The sequence below is a fragment of the Thunnus albacares genome, chromosome 13, assembly GCF_914725855.1.
Source record: "Thunnus albacares chromosome 13, fThuAlb1.1, whole genome shotgun sequence".
Taxonomy (NCBI): Eukaryota; Metazoa; Chordata; class Actinopteri; order Scombriformes; family Scombridae; genus Thunnus; species Thunnus albacares.
Genome location: NC_058118.1, coordinates 30,980,788 through 30,999,739, shown reverse-complemented (window position 1 = coordinate 30,999,739; position 18,952 = coordinate 30,980,788). Strand labels below are relative to the sequence as shown.

Genomic DNA, 18,952 nt, shown 5'->3' with positions numbered 1-18,952 from the left:
ATAGAAAATGTATAATATCGTCTGGAAAACTTTAAAACCTTTGCAGACGTCTGCACACAGGATTTCTGGGTAATGAAGTCCTCATCATTTGCTACGTCTTGTTCACTTTGTGCCAAAAATGTTCTCGTAAAACTACAGATTTCTGTACCAAACGTTACAGAAACAGAACAGCAGGTAGAACTCTTATTATCACTGCATTAGTTTGGAAATGCTGCCAAACAGTGATGGGCATTATTCATAATTTCCTGATGTTTAATAGACAAATATATAATAGACAATTCATCAATTCATCAAGATAACATTCAGTAGATTAATAGAAAATAGTTGATTGTTTAGCTGTCTGACTTTACTGTTTTGGTTCACTCTCTCTCACTCGACTCCGTAACTGCTGGATGTGGAAATAAACAACTGTTTACCAACAAGCTCAACATATCAAGCTGATAATATGTCAGAGTTGTTTTCACTGTGTGTTTCTGATGAAAACTAGAGGACAAAACATCAGTTAACGCAGGTTCAAAGTTGCTCTTCAGTGATTAAGTATTGCACTTCCATAAAAACACTGAATCCTACATTTCCCATAATGCAACTCAACAGTGTCTTCTCATTAGAACCTCCCTGCTTGTAAACAGCTTTAAAACTCCACAACTCCAAGTTGTAACACAGACTTTATGTTTTAAATCTGATGACATCACTGTTTCATCATCATCAGGGTTATCTTTTTTTCTTCCTCACATGCTGAGGAGGACAAACCAGGACCAGTCAAAATATTTCATTTATGCTTCATGTTTTTGTTGTGCAGATCAACGTGCACAGACTTGTTGCAGACAAGATAATCCACATGAGCAACATACAGCAGCTCCTTAACATCACAGCGTGGTTGTTCACAGACCATATGTGTCGACCTGTGTGATGCCTCAGCTCCGCCAGCAGAGAGACAGAGAGACAAGAGAGAGGAAACGGGGGACATTTTGTTCTCATGTTAAAGGCCACAGAGAGCAGGTGGCCATCACACACACACACATAAACAATCCCAACACACGGTGAGGTGTGAGGTGAGACAGAGTGCAACAACAAACTGGCTTTACTGTCTGTACAAAGCCTTCTTATCTCAGAGCAAACAGATAATATATATCTATATATTTTTTATATATATATATATATATATATATATATATACGTTACAAAAACTATAATTTGATTATTAAAATTGTTGCTATTCCATGGATGAACTAATCGATTAATCTTTGCAGCTGTGTTTACATTCATAAAAAAAAATAATAATAATTACATAATAAATAAAATCACTTTTCCGCTGCGAGCAGGGTTCGAACCTGCGCGGGGAGACCCCATTGGATTTCAAGTCCAACGCCTTAACCACTCGGCCATCGCAGCTTACGTCACAATGCGATGGGACCGTACTATTTGTATTCGTCTTTACCTGTTTGGCGTTCATTGTTCTCAACTAATTTAAAGTGTGTAACAATAAAATTGCCCCAGGTCTTCATACACCAGAACTAGCTAACGTGAGCTGCCTCTGCTCTGTTTACATCTGCCGTTACTTTTAGCGGTAATGAACATCGGTAACACTATACAGGACCGGAAACTCAAGTTATCAGACAAATAATGACAGTACGAGTTTTTAAGTCGATGTCAGGAGAGTGTAAAGTAAAAAAAAAAATCACGATTTACTCCGATATAACGCACTCCCACTATTTTCAGTGGGAAGTAGCTCAAGCCTGCAGGTAAAGTCGCTAGGTGTCGCTAGAGGACGCCATGTGAAAATTTGAATCACAGCTCATTCAGGACTCTGTCTGGCTGGTGATTGGTCGATTGAACGTACCGCTGTTCTGGGCCGAGCGTGAGCTCATGGGCGGGGCCAGCTGGGGAAACACTACTGCGCATATTCAGTGGGCCGCACAACGCGGAAGCAAACCCGGAAGTTGTGGGAGTGTGCATCACGTGATGTTGCAATCACACCGTTTGGCTGCTATGTCAAATTTGCTTCAAAGCCCAGCACTCTTCAGTTGACAGAGGCCCATAAACAGTTCCACCTCTGATTCGAGACTGTGGTCAAGCCAGCCAACACTTCAAAAAACACGGTCACACAAGCCCCTGTGTTGTTTTGTGATACCTGTAGATACTGCTGACTGTAAAGAATAAAATAATATGGACGTAGCCACCGTGATGGTTTGTGGACTCCTGTTTTGAAGCCTTGAGTTTGACCATATTTGATAAGAGGGTGGAGCTGACCCTAGTGCAAGCTGCTAGCTTGGTTAGCAGGGTGCATTTACAGTCTATGGTTAACTGTGATAATGCTAGCATAATGCTAAATACAAAGTGCTTCACAAACAAGGACAAATAAAAGAAAGCAGCAAAATAATCAAATTAAAAAAAAAAGATAAAATAATGGATAAAAGTAACACAAAGGTAACAGATAAAATCATGTAATAAGTGTTGAGAGACGATGTAAAAGAAGCCAGTCTAAGGAGTCTAAACTTTTGGACTGGAAAAACAAGTTATTCAGAAACGTGTTGTTGGTGTGCTGCTAAGTAGTATCAGTTTCAGTTTGATACATTTAATATGGTGCATTTGGGTCAAAACTATACAATGGGTGAATTAGTTGTTAAAAGCAAAAAGCTAAAAAACAAACGTATAAGTATTTGGCTTAAATGCGTTGTATTAAATATTATCTATTCACACCAAAGAATACACTATATTTGTTGTGTAACCCGCCATTTTACATGTAAATACTGATTTCCGGCGGCCATGATGCGTCGTGTGGGGATGTAGCTCAGTGGTAGAGCGCATGCTTCGCATGTATGAGGTCCCGGGTTCAATCCCCGGCATCTCCACTTTTACCGCTGCTGTCCCGGACACTCGGACACTGCATGTGACCGATCAGGTGAGGAGATACAGATGCTGAAAATGAAGACTCGGTCATTATGACATATTTTTCGTGTAACAAGACATCAGACTCGTCTTTATTGGCCAAATATGTTTACGCATACAAGGAAATTGACTCCGGTTTAGCAGCTCTCAATGTATTTACACAAAATAACAACAATCTTTAGGATGATCAGTGGTTAAGAAGCATTCAGATCATTCTCGCCATGCTGAGGACATCAACATACAGCTCTTCAGAAGGTTACATGTCCAAACTGGAAATTCTATTTTTTTTTCTGATCATAGAATTAGACTATAATCGCATTATAGTTTCTTTGTCTTGAGCTGCACAATCAAATGATATCTCGTTTCTTCTTCATTTCTACCGTAATTACATAACAACACTCAACGTGGGGAAAAGGTTGCTGGTTCCACTGGGGCTCGAACCCAGGACCTTCTGCGTGTAAAGCAGACGTGATAACCGCTACACTATGGAACCAGATGCCACAATAGCAGCAAAAAAATGGTTTTATTTTCTATCAAGGTGCTCTGGTAAAGACAGTTCTGTATATCTAACGTGCTGTATTTACGATTTCTTCAAATTTTCTAATTTAACACTCTCTGTATACAGTAGATTGCACTGACGCTGGCGAGTTAGGCTGGATATTTGTGACACTACATGCAGTATTTTAATAGGATGATTAACATAATGGACAGATTAAAAGTATAGGGTAGAACTTTTACTTTTAAATGAACGTCCGTTACATTTAAGCCCTTGCCAAAGGTGTTCACACAATGCTGATTAAGCCTATCACCTTTTGTTTTCACAGTGGCGACGGCTCCGCGCTGATAAATGTATACTGGCAGAGCATGCGCACTAGAGACTTCCGACCTCCGGTTAGCTCTCTGCTAACTTGAATGGGGATAAGATCATTTAATCGTGCGGCTCTTCTAGTCTTTCTAAATGTTATCGGACCGAATGGATCAAATTACGAGTCATTTCGCGGGGGTTGCGTGACGCTCAAACCAGTTCATCCACCATTTTACAGCCGCAACAGAGTAGGCTCCGACGTAGCCTATGACGTAAGCACGTATCGACAGTTTTTTTTTTGTAATTACTCTCACTGCCAGAAGGGGGAGACAAAAGTCCCACACTGCAGCTTTAAGCTGTTACATGTCAACACAGCCAGTAAAATCCTGAATAGAAATACTCAAGTAAAGTAGTGAAAGTAGTGACATTCTGAATACTAAAGGATTGAGTTTCTTAATGTGTCTTAATCGTCACACAGTCAGTCTTCTTTGGCTCTGTTCTCTGTGTAATTCTTACAAATTTGATCAATTCTGGCCCTGAACATGTAAACTGTCAGTACTGGACTACCTGTAGTGAGGTGTTTGGTGTTTCAGGTGTTCAGGTGTTCGAGATGAACCAACAGCAGGATGTGCAGGTGTTGTGGTGGGCGGGACTTGAAAAAAAACAGACGTGCTCTAAGCATGCAGCTGCTATTCAACATATCAACAGCCCACAGAGGAGAGGAAGTGTCGCTCTGCAGGTAAGCTCACCTGTCTGTCTGTCTGTCTGTCTGTCTGCAAAGATTTGAGAAAAACTGATTATCGTAAGTCACATTTTATTCATTTGTTGTTCTGCTAGATTATATTTTAATTTTATCTTCCTTTGCAATGATCTAAATGTTGTTTCAAAGCGCTTTTGATGCCAAGACATAAATCTGGAGGAGAAATACTAAATCCCTTCATTCTGATTTAGTGAAATTTAAGAAAACTGACACTAAAAAAAAACAGAGTAAGCCTTAATAAAAATTAGCCATACTGAGAACATATCCTCAGTGTCCTCAGTGGTAGTGTGAAGGTCAAAGGTCACAGCAGTCTGACCTGAGAGATGAATAAACATAATGTACCTGTAAGTTCTGGAAAAGTAAAATCCGTTATACAAATAATGATTTCTAAATCTTTAAAAGGATTCAGATTCTGTGTTTTCCTGCTGAGAACAAATTTATTATCATTAATTATTTTAATTTTTTTGCGCCATTAAAACTGCATGAAGTTTCTTAAAATGATCAGTAAAGGAAAACAGATCCAGTCACTTCTGTAACAGCTGATAAACAAGCTGTCCTGAAAACAGCCGGTTAACATGCAAATCATGTTTGTTTTTTTTTCCCCTGTTAAGATAAGTATCATTCCTGGGAAAAGGTTTATTAAAGAACAAATGTGTTTTATTCTGATATCAGAGCTGAAAGAAGCAGGTTCTGTTGTCATTCCATCTGAATATTTTATTCATAAACTCAGCACAAGTTAATGTAAATTCCTAATAATGAAAGAACTGGCGGTGTTTTTGGTAACATACACTTAAAAAATATGATTTAATTAACTGCTCGACTATAAGGAAGCAAATAATTCAACATCTATAATATATATTATATAGTTATATAGGAATATATACATAAACATATGATTATAAGGAAAGTATATTATAGAGATGATAAATAAATGAATATATGAATATCACTGGAATTGAATAGTTCTTTCCAGGAAAGTTCTTGGAAATGATTCAGACATCACAGACTTGTAACTTGTGCTTCACAAAACCTTCCTGCACTTTAAAGTTGATTGTTTTTAGCTTCTCTTTCATATTTATGATACTCTGTGTGTTTTAAAAATGTTTGTATGTGTGTGGTTTTATGTTGTGTTGACATGTTCATTAAGGCAAATTCCTATAATGTTCGTTATAATGGCAATAAAGTTAACTCAAATCCAGTTTAAAACTTTAATATATGTTAATATCAGAAGAAGACCAGGTACTGTGTGTTGTTTTAAATTGGTTTGTTATTTCCATCTCTAACAAAACTAACACATAAGAACCAAAAAAAGCTGCTTTTTACATCTTCTCGTTGAAATATGAGTGTAATTTCTCTGCTGTGTGTCAGGTAAACACTAATACAGGAAGCTTTAGTGGTCAGTGAACGCTGGAAGAAGGAAGTGACCTTTGAGAAGAAAGAGTGCAGTGTTGTTATGCTCTGTGTGTGTGTGTGTGTGTGTGTGTGTGTGTGTGTGTGTGTGTGTGTGTGTGTGTGAGTGAGTGAGTGGGCGTTCATGCTAACTGTCACTGTCGCTCATTTCCAAGTCAAATACCGAGCGAGGTAAACAAATGAGTTCTTATCATAGTTCTGCAGAAGAAGATTCAGTCTCACAACAGTAAACTGAATGTTTTGGTTGTTTTTTCCTTTCAGCTTCAATTCATCTTATATAGAGCACCAAGTTATAATAAAGGTTATCTCAGGACACTTTTCACATAGAGCAGGTCTAGACTGAACTCTTTTTTGTTTTGTTATCAATTGTTTTTAAGTGTAATAACATAATAGATCCCACTAATGATCTGTCAAAACACAACTGACAATAGGACAGACAATTTTTAGGGATTCTTCAAGCAATTAAGAGAAACTAAAGTTGTGTTCTCAAATGAGCAGATTGGATACATATCTTCATAATTCATGATAATAAACTGATACCGATACCATTCAACTTAACAGACACTGTTGTAAGACTTATTCAATTAATTTTTATTCCCTTCCTCCCATGTGGCGCCCAGTTCCCTCCCCTACCAACCCACAATAGTTCATTGACACATGCTGGAGAAATACATACAATTACAACATTACATCAACTTACAATTGCATATCTTATAACGTCACGGCTCGTTTGGACTCCAGAGGGTCAGCGTGTGTTTCTGTGTTCATGTCATGAGGCTCAAAGAAATGAAACATCTTAATAACCTGCAGCAGGATCCTGAACCCGTATTCATCAAATTGCAGAAAAATACAATTTTGGACTAAAAATCCTTAAAATTTACAGCAATGTTTATATATTTATACATGATAAATATATTTGATCATTGTTCATTTCAAATACTCAATATTTCACACAAATAAAACAACTTATAATCATATTTTCTTTGCAGAATAACACACCACTGACTAAACTGTAAGTGTTTTTAAAAAAGACTTTACAATATGGCAGCTGTAGGATCAATCCATATCTTTGATTGGCTATTTCTTCATGTGATTGATCATGTGATCAGTTGAGACTTTTACATTTGATAAATGTGTCCTTTGTGTTGTTCAGTTGGTTCTTACAAGTTTGATAAATTCGGGTCCTGGTTATCTCCCCGTCCTCCGCAGCTGTCCTACATGATGACTTCCTGTCAAGAGTTCGAGGTGACGGTTCACACCTCACCTGGTCCCACCTGTGGAACCTTCAGCCGCCTGTGGCTCAACCTGATTGGCTCGCAGGGGGAGACTACACCCATCAGTGTGAACGAAGGCGACCTGCATCTTCATCCCGGATCGGTGGGTTTCATCACGTTTCCTCCACAGATTGAACCCAAGCAGAGCAGTTAGTGACTCTTTATTTTTATTACCAACAACAGCTGAGTTATGTAATATTACACCAAAAGTCAAATCAAACAAGGAATTTTTACACCAGATATTCATTTGCCTAGTGGCCATTGAATTGTAAACATTAAAAATCTCTGAGTCGCTGCTTTGTTTTCACTACCGCTGCTCCCTCTTTTCATTCACTCTCTAGGTCTCTCGACCATCGCTGCTCTCTCTCTCTTTTTCTTGTCTTTCTTAAAACTAGATGGGAAGCCGACAGCAAAGCCTTACTTCACTTTTACTGTCATCAAACAAAGATAAATGTCCTCCCCTCATCTTAGTAACGTCTTTGTACTGGCTCATGGCGGGGTTTTACAGCTCTAGCGGTAAATAAGGTTCCTCTTCCTGTGGGCGTCTTCCGTCTGATCAGCGGCTTACATGATCGGCCACCTCCGCGTGACGTCAGGTTGTGTTTCGGCAAAAGTTGATTCTGGTTCGACTTCTTCCCACACGGCTGCTGCAGTCCCCACTCCCACCTTACACTGCTGTTCTCTTGAAGGAAAACTTTGACGGTCTCTTCCTCTTCCTGTCCTGACAGTCGTGTCGGGTCCGGGTGTGTGCCAACGCTCCTCTGGGTCGTCTGGTTCTGGTCCGGCTCCGGCTGGAGGCTCGGACCGGATTTCCCAACCTGGACTGGCACTGCAGCCAGGTGGAGGTCTGCAGGCTGGCTGACGGACAGGCCGAGGAGGAGGGGCGAGGCGGGGAGGGGTCCGGGTCCGAGGATCCAGAAACGCAGGTGTTCCCGTGCAACAGATGGCTGCGGTTGGCAGACGGTGACGTAGAGCTGCACAACGGAAAATGTAAGAAGTTAAAAGTCTTTTAACATTTGTCTCCTCAGTTTGTTATGAATTAAAAATGCAGTTTTTTCCCCAGTTCATTATTCTCTTCATACTTAGACAACAAATTATTCTTTTCTTTTGCCTCTTTTACACAATATGGAGAAATTCCTGTTAAAAAAGAGAAAGTTTTCTTTCTGAGTGTTATGAAATGTTTTGTTCCCTTTACACAGAGACTATTGAAACGATCAAATCAGCCAACTATATATATATAGAATATTGTTTCTGGTCTTTCCCATAATTAAATCTGTTTGGGTCAAAATCTGTGGAAATTAATTTAATCCATTGGAATATAAATATTCATCTGTCCCTCCTTGTCCTTAATGTTAATAAGGGGACATTAGACCTAAATACAATTTTCATTTTTACCAAAAACTGAATTTAAAAGAGTAATTAGAATCATCTGTTGGTCAACAGTCAATCCAAATGACATTGTCAGTTTTATGTGTCCATTTTTTGTGGAACTTAACTAAATATTATTAAAACTGTAACATATAATTATTCCTCTGCAGTGTGTTTGCTGAAGGATGAGACAGACGAGCAGCTGAAGGAGCTGCGACTGCGACAGCTGCAACATCAGCAGAAGCTCATCAGGTAAAACACACAAATAGACGTCTCTGGTGTCTTTGAAAATGTTGTTGAATAAAGAATATAACTTTATTCAACAACATTTGAAGAAGATGAAGCTACGGGTGGATGCAGCAGAGTTTCAGAGGTTAAACCTGTGAGACGACTAAACAACAAAATATGTTACTACAGTTATGCAGACGACACACAAATTTACATGACTGTATCAGTAGGGGACTACAGTCCAATACAAGTGCACTGAACAAATCAACTATTGGATGTGCCAGAATTTCCTTCAATTAAACAAAGACAAAACTGAAGTAATTGTTTTTTGGAGCCGAGGAAGAACGATTAAAAGTCAGCACTCAGCTTCAATTGATAATGTTAAAAACTACAAACCAAGCCAGAAATCTTGGTGTCGTCATGGACTCAGACCTGAATTTCAACAGCAACATTAAGACAATTACAAAGTCAGCCTACCATCACCTGAAGATTATATCAAGAATTAAAGGACTTATATCTCAGCAGGATTTGGAAAAACTTGTCCATGTATTTATCTTCAGTAGACTCGACTACTGTAACGCTGCTGCTCGAGTCCTCACTAAGACCAAGAAAGTGGATCATATAACTCCACTTCTCAGATCTTTACACTGGTTTCCTGTCTGTCAAAGAATTGACTTTAAGATATTGCTGTTGGTTTATAAAGCACTGAATGGTTTCTGATCTGCTGCTACGTTATGAACCATCCAGACCTCTCAGGTGGTCTGGGATCAGGTCTGCTTTCTGTCCCCAGAGTCAAAACTAAACCTGGAGAAGCAGCGTTCAGTTTTTATGCTCCACATATCTGGAACAAAGTCCCAGAAAACTGCAGGTCTGCTGCGACTCTCAGCTGAAGACTTTTCTGTTTGCCGCCTTTTATTAAACCATTTACTTATATTCTGTTTTGATGCCTTTTATGTTCTATGTGAAGCACTTTGAATTCCCTTGTTGTTGCAATGTGTTATACAAATAAACTTGCCTTGCCTAAAGCTGAAAAGCAGGAACTAACTCGCTGTAGTTTCATAGATTCATTCTGTCATTGTGTCATGACTGCAGGTGGTGTAAGTTCGTCGATGGCGCTCCGCACTGTGTGGACCTGAACAGCATGTCTGAACTCGGGCCGAACCTCAGCTACACACACAAGAGGTGAAACTTAATGTTCGCTTTGACTGGTCAGGATGAGACGGAGGAGCAGAAAGAACAGACAGATGCAGGACAAGTGAGTCTGAGTTGTTTGTGTGTCTTCGTCCTCAGTCCGGCTGTCAACCTGCACTATCTGAAAGGCTTCATCGGCCGAGCGGAGGCCTGGGCGAGCTTCACCGAGCTGGAGATGTTTTTCGCCCAGATTGCGAACCAGAACAACACGGCCAGTAAGAAACAACAGACACACATTCAGTCAGTTTACTGGAATGAAAACATTCCTGTAACAGAGGACTTTCACACTTCCTGTCAAAAATACTTACTTCACTTGATGTTTGAGTTTCACATTCATCTGCTGAACAGAGGAAAGCTCTTTGTAGTAAACATAATACTGGCTATATTATCTATCACAAAGTTGAATGTGTTTTTCAAGTAGTCAGTGTGTTAACAATATAGATTGTTAGATTGAGTAGGGCTGCAACTATTTTCAATATCAGTCAATCTGCAGATTTTTTTCTCGATTAATCGACTAATTCTTTAGTCACATAATTGCATTTATTTGCATCATCAGAGCCCACTGTGAGGTTTGCTTGTTTTGTCATCAATCCAAAACCTTCAGACATTCAGTTTACTGTCACATACGACAGAAAAACAGCAAATCGCCTCATTGTACGGAAGCCCTGAGAGGCAAGTAAGAAAAAAAAATTTCTTGTGATCCATTTTCTAAGTATGATCTAAATTGTTTTCTCTCTTGTGTTTGTGACTTTAGAACAGGTGAAAATAAAGTTTTCCCAGGATAATCTTAGTAAGAAAACGGGCTGAAACAGGTTTTTTTTTTGTCAGGATCATTTTTTTAAAGTTTTTGTTGTTACTCTTTTGGTTTCAACATGAACATAAATCTTCATCCAGTAACTTTTAGAATAGACGCCTCCAGACAACTGTTTAGGAATTGTAAAAAGTATATTTGAATAATATTTTTCAGGACTCATTCAGAATAACTTTGTCTCTCTGTGCGTCGTGATCTTTTTCTCTCTCAGAGTTCATTCGGGCTCACTGGATGGAGGACTGGTATTTCGGCCACCAGTGTCTGAACGGTTGCAACCCTCTGCTGCTGCATCAGATCCGCCTCCTTCCTCCTCACCTGTCCGTCACCTCTGACATGCTCCGCCCCTTCCTGCCTGAAGGTTCCTCCCTTGAGGCGGAGCTACAGGTGTGCTACATGCATTCTCTGATTTATTATTATTTATCTTTGGTGCCAGCTGTGCTCATTTTTTCCCTCATAATGATGTATCTTGATGTTTTATAACGGGACAGAAAGGGAGCGTGTACCTGCTGGACTACGAGGTGCTGGACGGCGTCCCGGCCAATGTGGTCAACGGGAAGCAGACGTACCTGTCCGCTCCACTGTGCCTTCTCCATCTGAACCAGCAGGGACAGCTGCTGCCCATCGCCATCCAGGTGATTGTTTACTCAGCAGTTTTTTTATCTTGTAAAACGTTGTAGTTGCTCATCTGGAGACAGTTTTGTTTACCTTTTCATGCATAGACTTATTTCACTTATTCTCTGATCTTGATGTGATCTGATATTCGGCTCGTTCTTGTTTTTTATTGATTGATGTGATTTTAGATTGATGTTTGTTTCATTGTTGCTCGGACCACTGGAAGACCACTGGAAGACTAGCAACCACTTTGTGGAGGCTGATGGAGATCCAAACAGAGAATAAAGAATAAGAACTTATAAAAATGTATTATTCTCAATTATTACAAACACATTTCTAAAAAAATATGTGAGTTTTACTTAATTAAGAAAAGCACGTCCTCCAGAATTCATCTAACCAAGTAATCTATCAATCAGTGATTTCCCTCCTTTAGTTGCAACAGAAGCCCGGCCCTGAGAACCCGGTCTTCCTGCCCTCTGACCCCGGCTGCGATTGGCTGCTGGCTAAGATTTGGGTCCACAGTGCGGACTTCCAGTGTCACCAGTTGGCCTCCCACTACCTGAGGACCCACATGTTGGGAGAGCTGTGCTGCGTGGCCACGCTGCGGCAGCTCCCAGACCAGCACCCACTGCACCAGGTACAAACCATCCATCTGGTCGTCATTTTACCAGCTGTAAGAACTAAAAGGTCTAAATCGTCCTTTGTTTCAGTGGCTGAAGGCCAGTTGAACTCTTGCCAAACTTTTCTTATCTTCAGTTCAAGTGAATTTTATTTATATAGCGCCAAATCACAACAGAAGTGATCTCAGGGCACATAGAGCAGGTCTAGACTGTACTATTTACAACTGGACTCTAGACTCTAGAGATGTTTTGGTCTGGTCTAGTCACAGTTTTCATCAGCAGGTGAATCATTTTTAAAGGCACAGTGTGTAGGTTAGTGGCATCTATCGGAACAGACTTGGCAGAAATATAATATTCATAAGTATGTCTTAATTAGTGTACAAACACCTGAAAATAAGAATCGTCATGTTTTCATTGCCATAGAATGAGCCCTTTATATCTACATGGGGAGCACGTCCTCTTCCACAGAGCCCGCCATGTTTCTACTGTAGCCCAGAATGGACAAACCAAACACTCGCTCTAGAGAGGACCTTTCACGTTTTTCGTGAGTTTTGCAGCCACCATAGATTTTCCTACACACTTGGAAGAAGAGGGGTCTTCAGTTGGTTGCAATCTGTGACCTCACCACTAGATGTCACTGAATCTTACACACTGGTCCTTTAAACTAGACCTGCAAGCAGGTATACTGGGGTCCAAACCGCCAACACAACTCAGAACCAAAGGCTCACCATCTGGGTCAACTGGGACGCTGGACTGTTTGTATTGTAAACACTGCAGAAAAAACCAAACTTAAGTCATGATCATACAAAATGCTCTGCCATCTGTATCTCAAACGGGAATATACTGTACCTCTTATTTATATGGCCAAAACACCACACACTGTGCCTAAATTATGTGGAAAATATAAATGTCTTGATCTAGAAGGAGGCTTGAAAAGGTGACGACAGAATTGGTGTTTTCTCAGGAAGTTAACTTGCAGAGGTGTTAAGATGAATCTTGTCTCGTGGTCGGTTGAGTTAGATGACGGCTTAGCAGGAAACCCTGAGAATGAAGACAGGAAAAGACAAATAAACAGACTTAGCAACCAAAGTTCACGAGCATTTGTTAAAAGTTGTTCCCTCTCTTCACCCTGATGAGCAGTTTGTCGTCAGGTCCACCGTTTATTACTTATTGATCTCCTCTCTGATTGTTATTGTGAACAGCTGCTGATGCCACACATCAGGACGTCTCTGCAGATCAACTACCAGGCCAGAGTCTCGCTGCTGGCACCTGATGGGGTTTTTGATAAGGTAAACCATCAACTGTAATGAAAATATTCAACCTGGTATCACGCCAAAGGGTGTGATACACATATCAGTCCATCCTGTCAGTGTCACGTTTTGCCTCACCTTGGCGTCAAAAATACTCACGAGTATTTTTCATGTTTGCACCACGTTAGGAGTGAAAATAATGATGTTTCATGGTGTGACAACGCTGTGGTTAAAGTCTGGTTACGTTTAGGCACAAAAACCACTCGGTTAGGGTTAGTTAAAGATCATGTTTTGGGTTAAAATGATCACTTGAAACATGGTGTGGGTTAAAGTTGCTACTTCCCTTAAAGTTAGGCCACCTTAGTTGTCATGGCAACAGTAAACACCACGACATATGTAGTTAGCAGCGGTCTCCTGCAGCAGGATTACTAGATCCACTTTGTGTAGGTTAGGATCTGTCTAACCCAACCCACCAACCCACCACCTCGTACATCTGAACTGCTTCACCTGACAGGCTCTTTGAAGGTCGGCGCTGGATTGGAGCAAAAATCTTGCGAGATTTGTACATTAACCTTAACCCAAACCCCCTGACCTTAACCGCACTCGAGAGAGTTCGTCCTTCCGGCTGATCCAGTCTAGCACAGACCGTCTTTCAAAGTCGTACCGGTGTGTACTTTTCATGTGACACTGACACGGTATCCTTGGCGTGATACTGGGCTGAAATATTATAATATAATAAAGGAGTGAGGTTTTGGAAAGCGGTGCAGTGCAGTTATTTGTTCCTCCAGGCGGTGGGCTGTGGTCTGGAGGCCTTACCAGTCTTCCTCTCTCGGGCGTCAGCAAGGATTCATTACCGATCCCTGTGTGTCCCTGACGACCTGTCCGACCGCGGTGTGGACAAATTACCGCAGAGCTACTACGCCCAGGACGCTCTGAGAGTCTGGGACGCGCTGCACAGGTAAAGAAACGCACCTCTACATTACAATTAAAAGCACATTTGAAGGATCTTTTAATATCCAGTATGTGGGATTTAGTGGCATCTAGCGGTGAAGTTGCAGATTGCAACCTGGCTGTGAAACAAGGCCCTCTCTAGAGTCAGTGTTTGGTATGTCCATTCTGGGCTACTGTAGAAACATGGAGGTGCAACATGGAAGTGGACCCTCCCCCCTGTAGATAAAAAGGGTTTATTCTAAGGTAATGAAAACACAACAATTCCTATTTTCAGGTGATTTTACACTAATTGCAACATACTTATGAATATTCCATTTCTCCCAAATCTGTTCTGCTAGATGCTACTAAATTCTACACACTGGTCCTTTAATATCCAGTATGAACTGGAGGAATGATTACACCAAGGAAAACCTTTCAGTGTTCATATGGACACCTGACTGCTGGTTTAAGATGTTTTAAATATATAAAAGTAACTAACTTCTAAGAAAAGTGCTATAAAAATACATTTATTTACCACTTCATCTCCAGCACGCCCTGTGAATTCTGGATTTGACCGTCCCATGATCATTGTATGCATTGCAGATGATAAACTGTGTGTGTGTGTGTGTGTGGCAGGTTTGTATTCAGCTGGGTGGATCTGTATTACAGCGGAGACGACGCGGTGCAGCAGGACTCTGAGCTTCAACACTGGATCACCGACATCAACACACACAGCTTCACACAAAAGTCGGGTGTGTGTTTGTTTAAATCCTGTAACCTCCATGTTTTTGTTTGTTTGTTTATTTCAGAGACAGGACGCATAATCTGATGTCACTGCAGAGACCATGTAGATAAAAACATGACGGTGGTGTGAGACTTTACGTTTTTTTGTCTCCTCTCGTCCTCCAGGTTTCCCTCAGTCTTTCCAAACCAAAGCAGAAGTGTCCAAGTTTGTCACCATGATCATCTACAGCTGCTCAGCACTTCACGCCGCTGTTAACTTCTCCCAGGTGGGTCAAACTAAAGACCACTTCATCTGAAGACTCCCACATCACGGTAGTGATGGAAGAATAACTACCAATACAGCAATGTAAAAATAAATAACTTACAATGCAACTCAGCAGTGATGGAAATATTCACATCCTTTACTCAAGTAAAAGTACCACAATGTAAAAATACTCCATTACAAGTAAAAGTCCTACATGAAAAATGCTACTAAAGTAAAAGTACATAAGTATTATGAGCTTGATGTAGTTAAAGTATTGCAGTAAAAGTACATATGTATTATGAGCTTGATGTAGTTAAAGTATTGCAGTAAAAGTACATAAGTATTATGAGCTTGATGTAGTTAAAGTATTGCAGTAAAAGTACATAAGTATTATGAGCTTGATGTAGTTAAAGTATTGCAGTAAAAGTAGTGGTTTGGTCCCTCTGACTGATATATTATTATATATGACATCATTAGATTATTAATAGTGAAGCATCAGTGTTAGAGCAGCATGTTACTGTTGTAGCTGCTGGAGGTGGAGCTAGTTTACACTACTTTATATACAGTTAGCTAGTTTAGTCCAGTGGTTCCCAACCTAGGGGTCGGGCCCCTCCAAAGGGTCAGCAGATAAATCTGAGGGGTGGTGAGATGATTAATGGGAGAGGAAAGAAGAAAAAACAAAGTTCTGATACACAAATCTGTTTTCAGTTTTTGGACTTTTTCTCTAATCTTTGATTTTTGCTGAAATATTGGATCATTTGAACATTTATTGAAATGAAAGCATGTGAGAAGTTTAGAGGGAAAAATCACTATTTGGTGGAGCTGTTAACAACTCATAGACATGTGAAATGTGACCCCGACTACACACTGCTTTTTGTAAGACGTCAAAAGACAAAAAGGTTGGAAACCACTGGTTTCATCTTTAACAATGTGTTGTATTTTAAAAGTTTGTTATATTATCCATTGTGTCAAATCTTCATCTGAAAAGTAACTAAAGCTGTCAAATAAATGTACTGGAGTAGAAAGTACAATATTTCCCTCTGAGATGTAGTTTAGTGGAAGTATAAAGTAACATGAACCACTGAAAGATAATTTTAATCATTTTAAAATTAGCTTATAGTTTGTCTACATATGTGAACAAATGGGTGATATTTCATTTCTAAAACATCATTGATTTTCTGATATTTGTTGTCAACATCTCCAGCTTTAATCGTCCTCGTCCGTCTTTCTGTCCTGCAGCTGGATTTCGCTCTCTGGACGCCAAACTGTCCGGTCTCCATGTTGCGTCCTCCTCCGCAGCTCAAAGGCGCGGTGACGGAGGAAGACATCTTGTCCTTCCTGCCGGACGTGAACTCCACCTGTCGCGTCCTGACAACACTGACTCTGCTGTCGCAGCCCGCCGTCAACTACGTGAGACTCCACCCACACACACCTGAAACAGGAAACACGCCTCATCAAACATCTCAGATTCATAATCATCTTATTTCTAAAATGTTTAACAACAAAATGTACACATGATTGTCAATTATTGTAACTGATTTTTCAGCTTGTTTTATGGCTTTATAGAAAAAATGAAATCAGGGTTGAAACAATTAGAGCTATTTTCATTATTGATTCATCTGCTGATCATTTTCTCGATTAATGGATTAGTTGTTTGGCCCAGAAAATGTCAGAAAATGGTGAAAAATGTGGATCAGTGTTTCCTAAAGTCCAAGACGACGTCCTCAAATGTCTCGTTTTGTCAACAACACAAAGATGTTCAGTTTACTGTCAAAGAGACGGAAGAAACCAGAAAATATTCACATTTAAGAAGCTGGAATCAGAGAAATTTTGCGTTTTTTAAGACTTTTTTCCCCCCAAATTCTCTGATTCCAGCTTCTCAAATGTGAATATTTTGTGGTTCTTTTTCTAACGTTATTCCGTGTTTCATTATGGGAACCACCTCGGCTCCAGTAACAGGTCAAACTGCTCGACTCACGCCGCCTCATCTTACCACCATTAGTTAAGACTAGCTAGTTAGACATGGTGAGGGACTATAACGTAGTTCTCAGCTTCAGTCTGGATTTGCTGAGTCAGTCCTTGTGTGTACTTTGCTGTTACACAGGATAATTCGGAGCAGTGTCCACATCAAGGCGAGCTGTTGCTCCGGATACCCTGTATTTGCTAACCGACATGACTGTGTAACATTATACCCTCCAGCTAACGCGTTACAGCGAGCCTACCAGGGTTCAGTTAGCATTAGCTTGTTAGCTAAGCAGAGTATCTGGAGTTCAGAGTGACTCTGTGTCAGGACGAGCAGACTCTTACAGTACGCAGTTAACTGGGCTAAACCCTGTGTGTTAGAGCTACTGACTGACAAGCTAACGCGTTACGGCGAGCCTAGTGCGACTAAATATTTATACAATTTTCTTCCGTTCCGGTCGCCATGTCTTCAGCCACTAGCGCCAAAAGATCAGAACCAAAGATTAAAGAGGCTGAATCCAGCATCTGCCTAGCACAAAGGAACGTCTCACCGCGTCCGTTATCCAGAGGACGTACAAATATGCAGCACAGTCAATGTGCTCTCTAAACGCAATAACGCTGCTATCTGAGCACCAGGTGGAAGGACCTAGAGAGGCCTACAGCTGGACGCTGGGTCACCTAACCCTGCCCTCTGAGACCAGATCTGTGCAGCGACATTTTATGACCAAACAACTAATCGATTAATTGAGAAAATAATCGACAGATGAATCGATAATGAAAATAAATGTTAGTTGCAGCTCTTATCAGTATCACACCTAAATGTGAGAAGCTGTTTGGAGTTTTCATCCAGTTTCCCATCAGATTGGACTGATATCTGCTGATATCTGATCCATTTGAGTTGGAATGTTTTGTTTTTCTGATCTACATATAAAATTCTCATTTTAGACTTTTTATGTTTATGACAACAGGAAGCGTGTTAATGAAGTTCCGACACAAAGCTAAGTTTTTATTTTAAAGTGTTACATGATGTTTTAGTGTTTGGAAGTAAACCAGTGTTTTGTCTCCGCCTGCAGGTTCCTCTGTGTCACTACAAGGAGGCTGTTTTCGGTGATGGCGCCCACCGCAGGCTGGTGGAAGAGGTGCAGGCTGAGCTCCAGGCCATTTCTGATGACATCACAGAGCGCAACAGCCAACTGGAGCTGCCGTATCCTTACCTTTGTCCCGGAAGCATCGAGAACAGCGTGGCCATTTAGATTAACACTTGTTTCTTCAACATTTCCAACAACAGTGATTATTTTCTGAGGCAGCAAAGACAGGATGTGATTTCAATGTTTCCTAATGAATGTGAAAGTCAAAGCATTTGACTCAGATTAGTGTGTTTTTTTTTAAACTACAACAAAAATTAATGGTGGTAATGGTTTTGATTCATTTCTATAAAAACAAGTTAAAGACACTTGGAACGAAAATCCATCAGACTTTGTTGTTATTTGGGCTGCAACTGTTTCTTTCCATTATCGTTTGATCTGTCAATTTCTTTCTTTTTTTTATGTTGGTTAATCATTTAGTCAAAACATTGGTGACAAATGGTCATCACAGTTTCACAGAGCCCAAAAAAATGTCTTCAAATGTCTCGTTTTGTCTGAACAACAGTCTGAAACCCAAAGATATTTAATTCAATTCTCACACTCAACAGTTGGCAACTATGCTTGAAAAATTACTTCATTCAATCACGCTACCAACCGTAAATCAATCTGCACTAACACACTGTTTAAAGCGTAACATGATGGTCACTGTGACCTGCAGTGTGAAGTGTCTATAAATGGATTTCTATGAAAATAAACTGAAACCAACAGC

The 18,952-nt window shown here is 40.3% G+C and overlaps 1 protein-coding gene and 3 non-coding genes across 6 annotated transcripts; 2 read left to right on the top strand and 2 right to left on the bottom strand.

The window, feature by feature from the left end:
* The first annotated feature begins 739 nt into the window (after window positions 1–739).
* Window positions 740–18,568, top strand: zgc:152891 (uncharacterized protein LOC767741 homolog). 3 transcript variants are annotated; one of them, XM_044370830.1, is made up of 16 exons: window positions 740–999; window positions 4,288–4,433; window positions 7,074–7,241; window positions 7,867–8,128; window positions 8,677–8,758; window positions 9,827–9,916; window positions 10,025–10,140; window positions 10,948–11,120; window positions 11,225–11,368; window positions 11,782–11,985; window positions 13,171–13,257; window positions 14,007–14,176; window positions 14,785–14,900; window positions 15,058–15,158; window positions 16,376–16,546; window positions 18,172–18,568. In XM_044370830.1, the coding sequence occupies exons 2-16, from the start codon at window positions 4,305–4,307 to the stop codon at window positions 18,349–18,351; spliced, it is 2,193 nt and encodes a 730-aa protein (XP_044226765.1). In that variant the 5' UTR covers window positions 740–999; window positions 4,288–4,304; the 3' UTR covers window positions 18,352–18,568. The 3 variants fall into 3 exon arrangements, with proteins under 3 accessions (XP_044226765.1, XP_044226764.1, XP_044226763.1); XM_044370829.1 differs by lacking the exon at window positions 740–999 and adding an exon at window positions 2,837–2,902; XM_044370828.1 differs by lacking the exon at window positions 740–999 and adding an exon at window positions 2,916–3,966.
* Window positions 1,311–1,392, bottom strand: trnas-uga. Its single transcript has one exon. It is a non-coding gene; the product is annotated as a tRNA-Ser (tRNA).
* On the top strand, window positions 2,781–2,852 carry trnaa-cgc. Its single transcript has one exon. It is a non-coding gene; the product is annotated as a tRNA-Ala (tRNA).
* On the bottom strand, window positions 3,310–3,382 carry trnav-uac. Its single transcript has one exon. It is a non-coding gene; the product is annotated as a tRNA-Val (tRNA).
* Window positions 18,569–18,952: the final 384 nt, after the last annotated feature.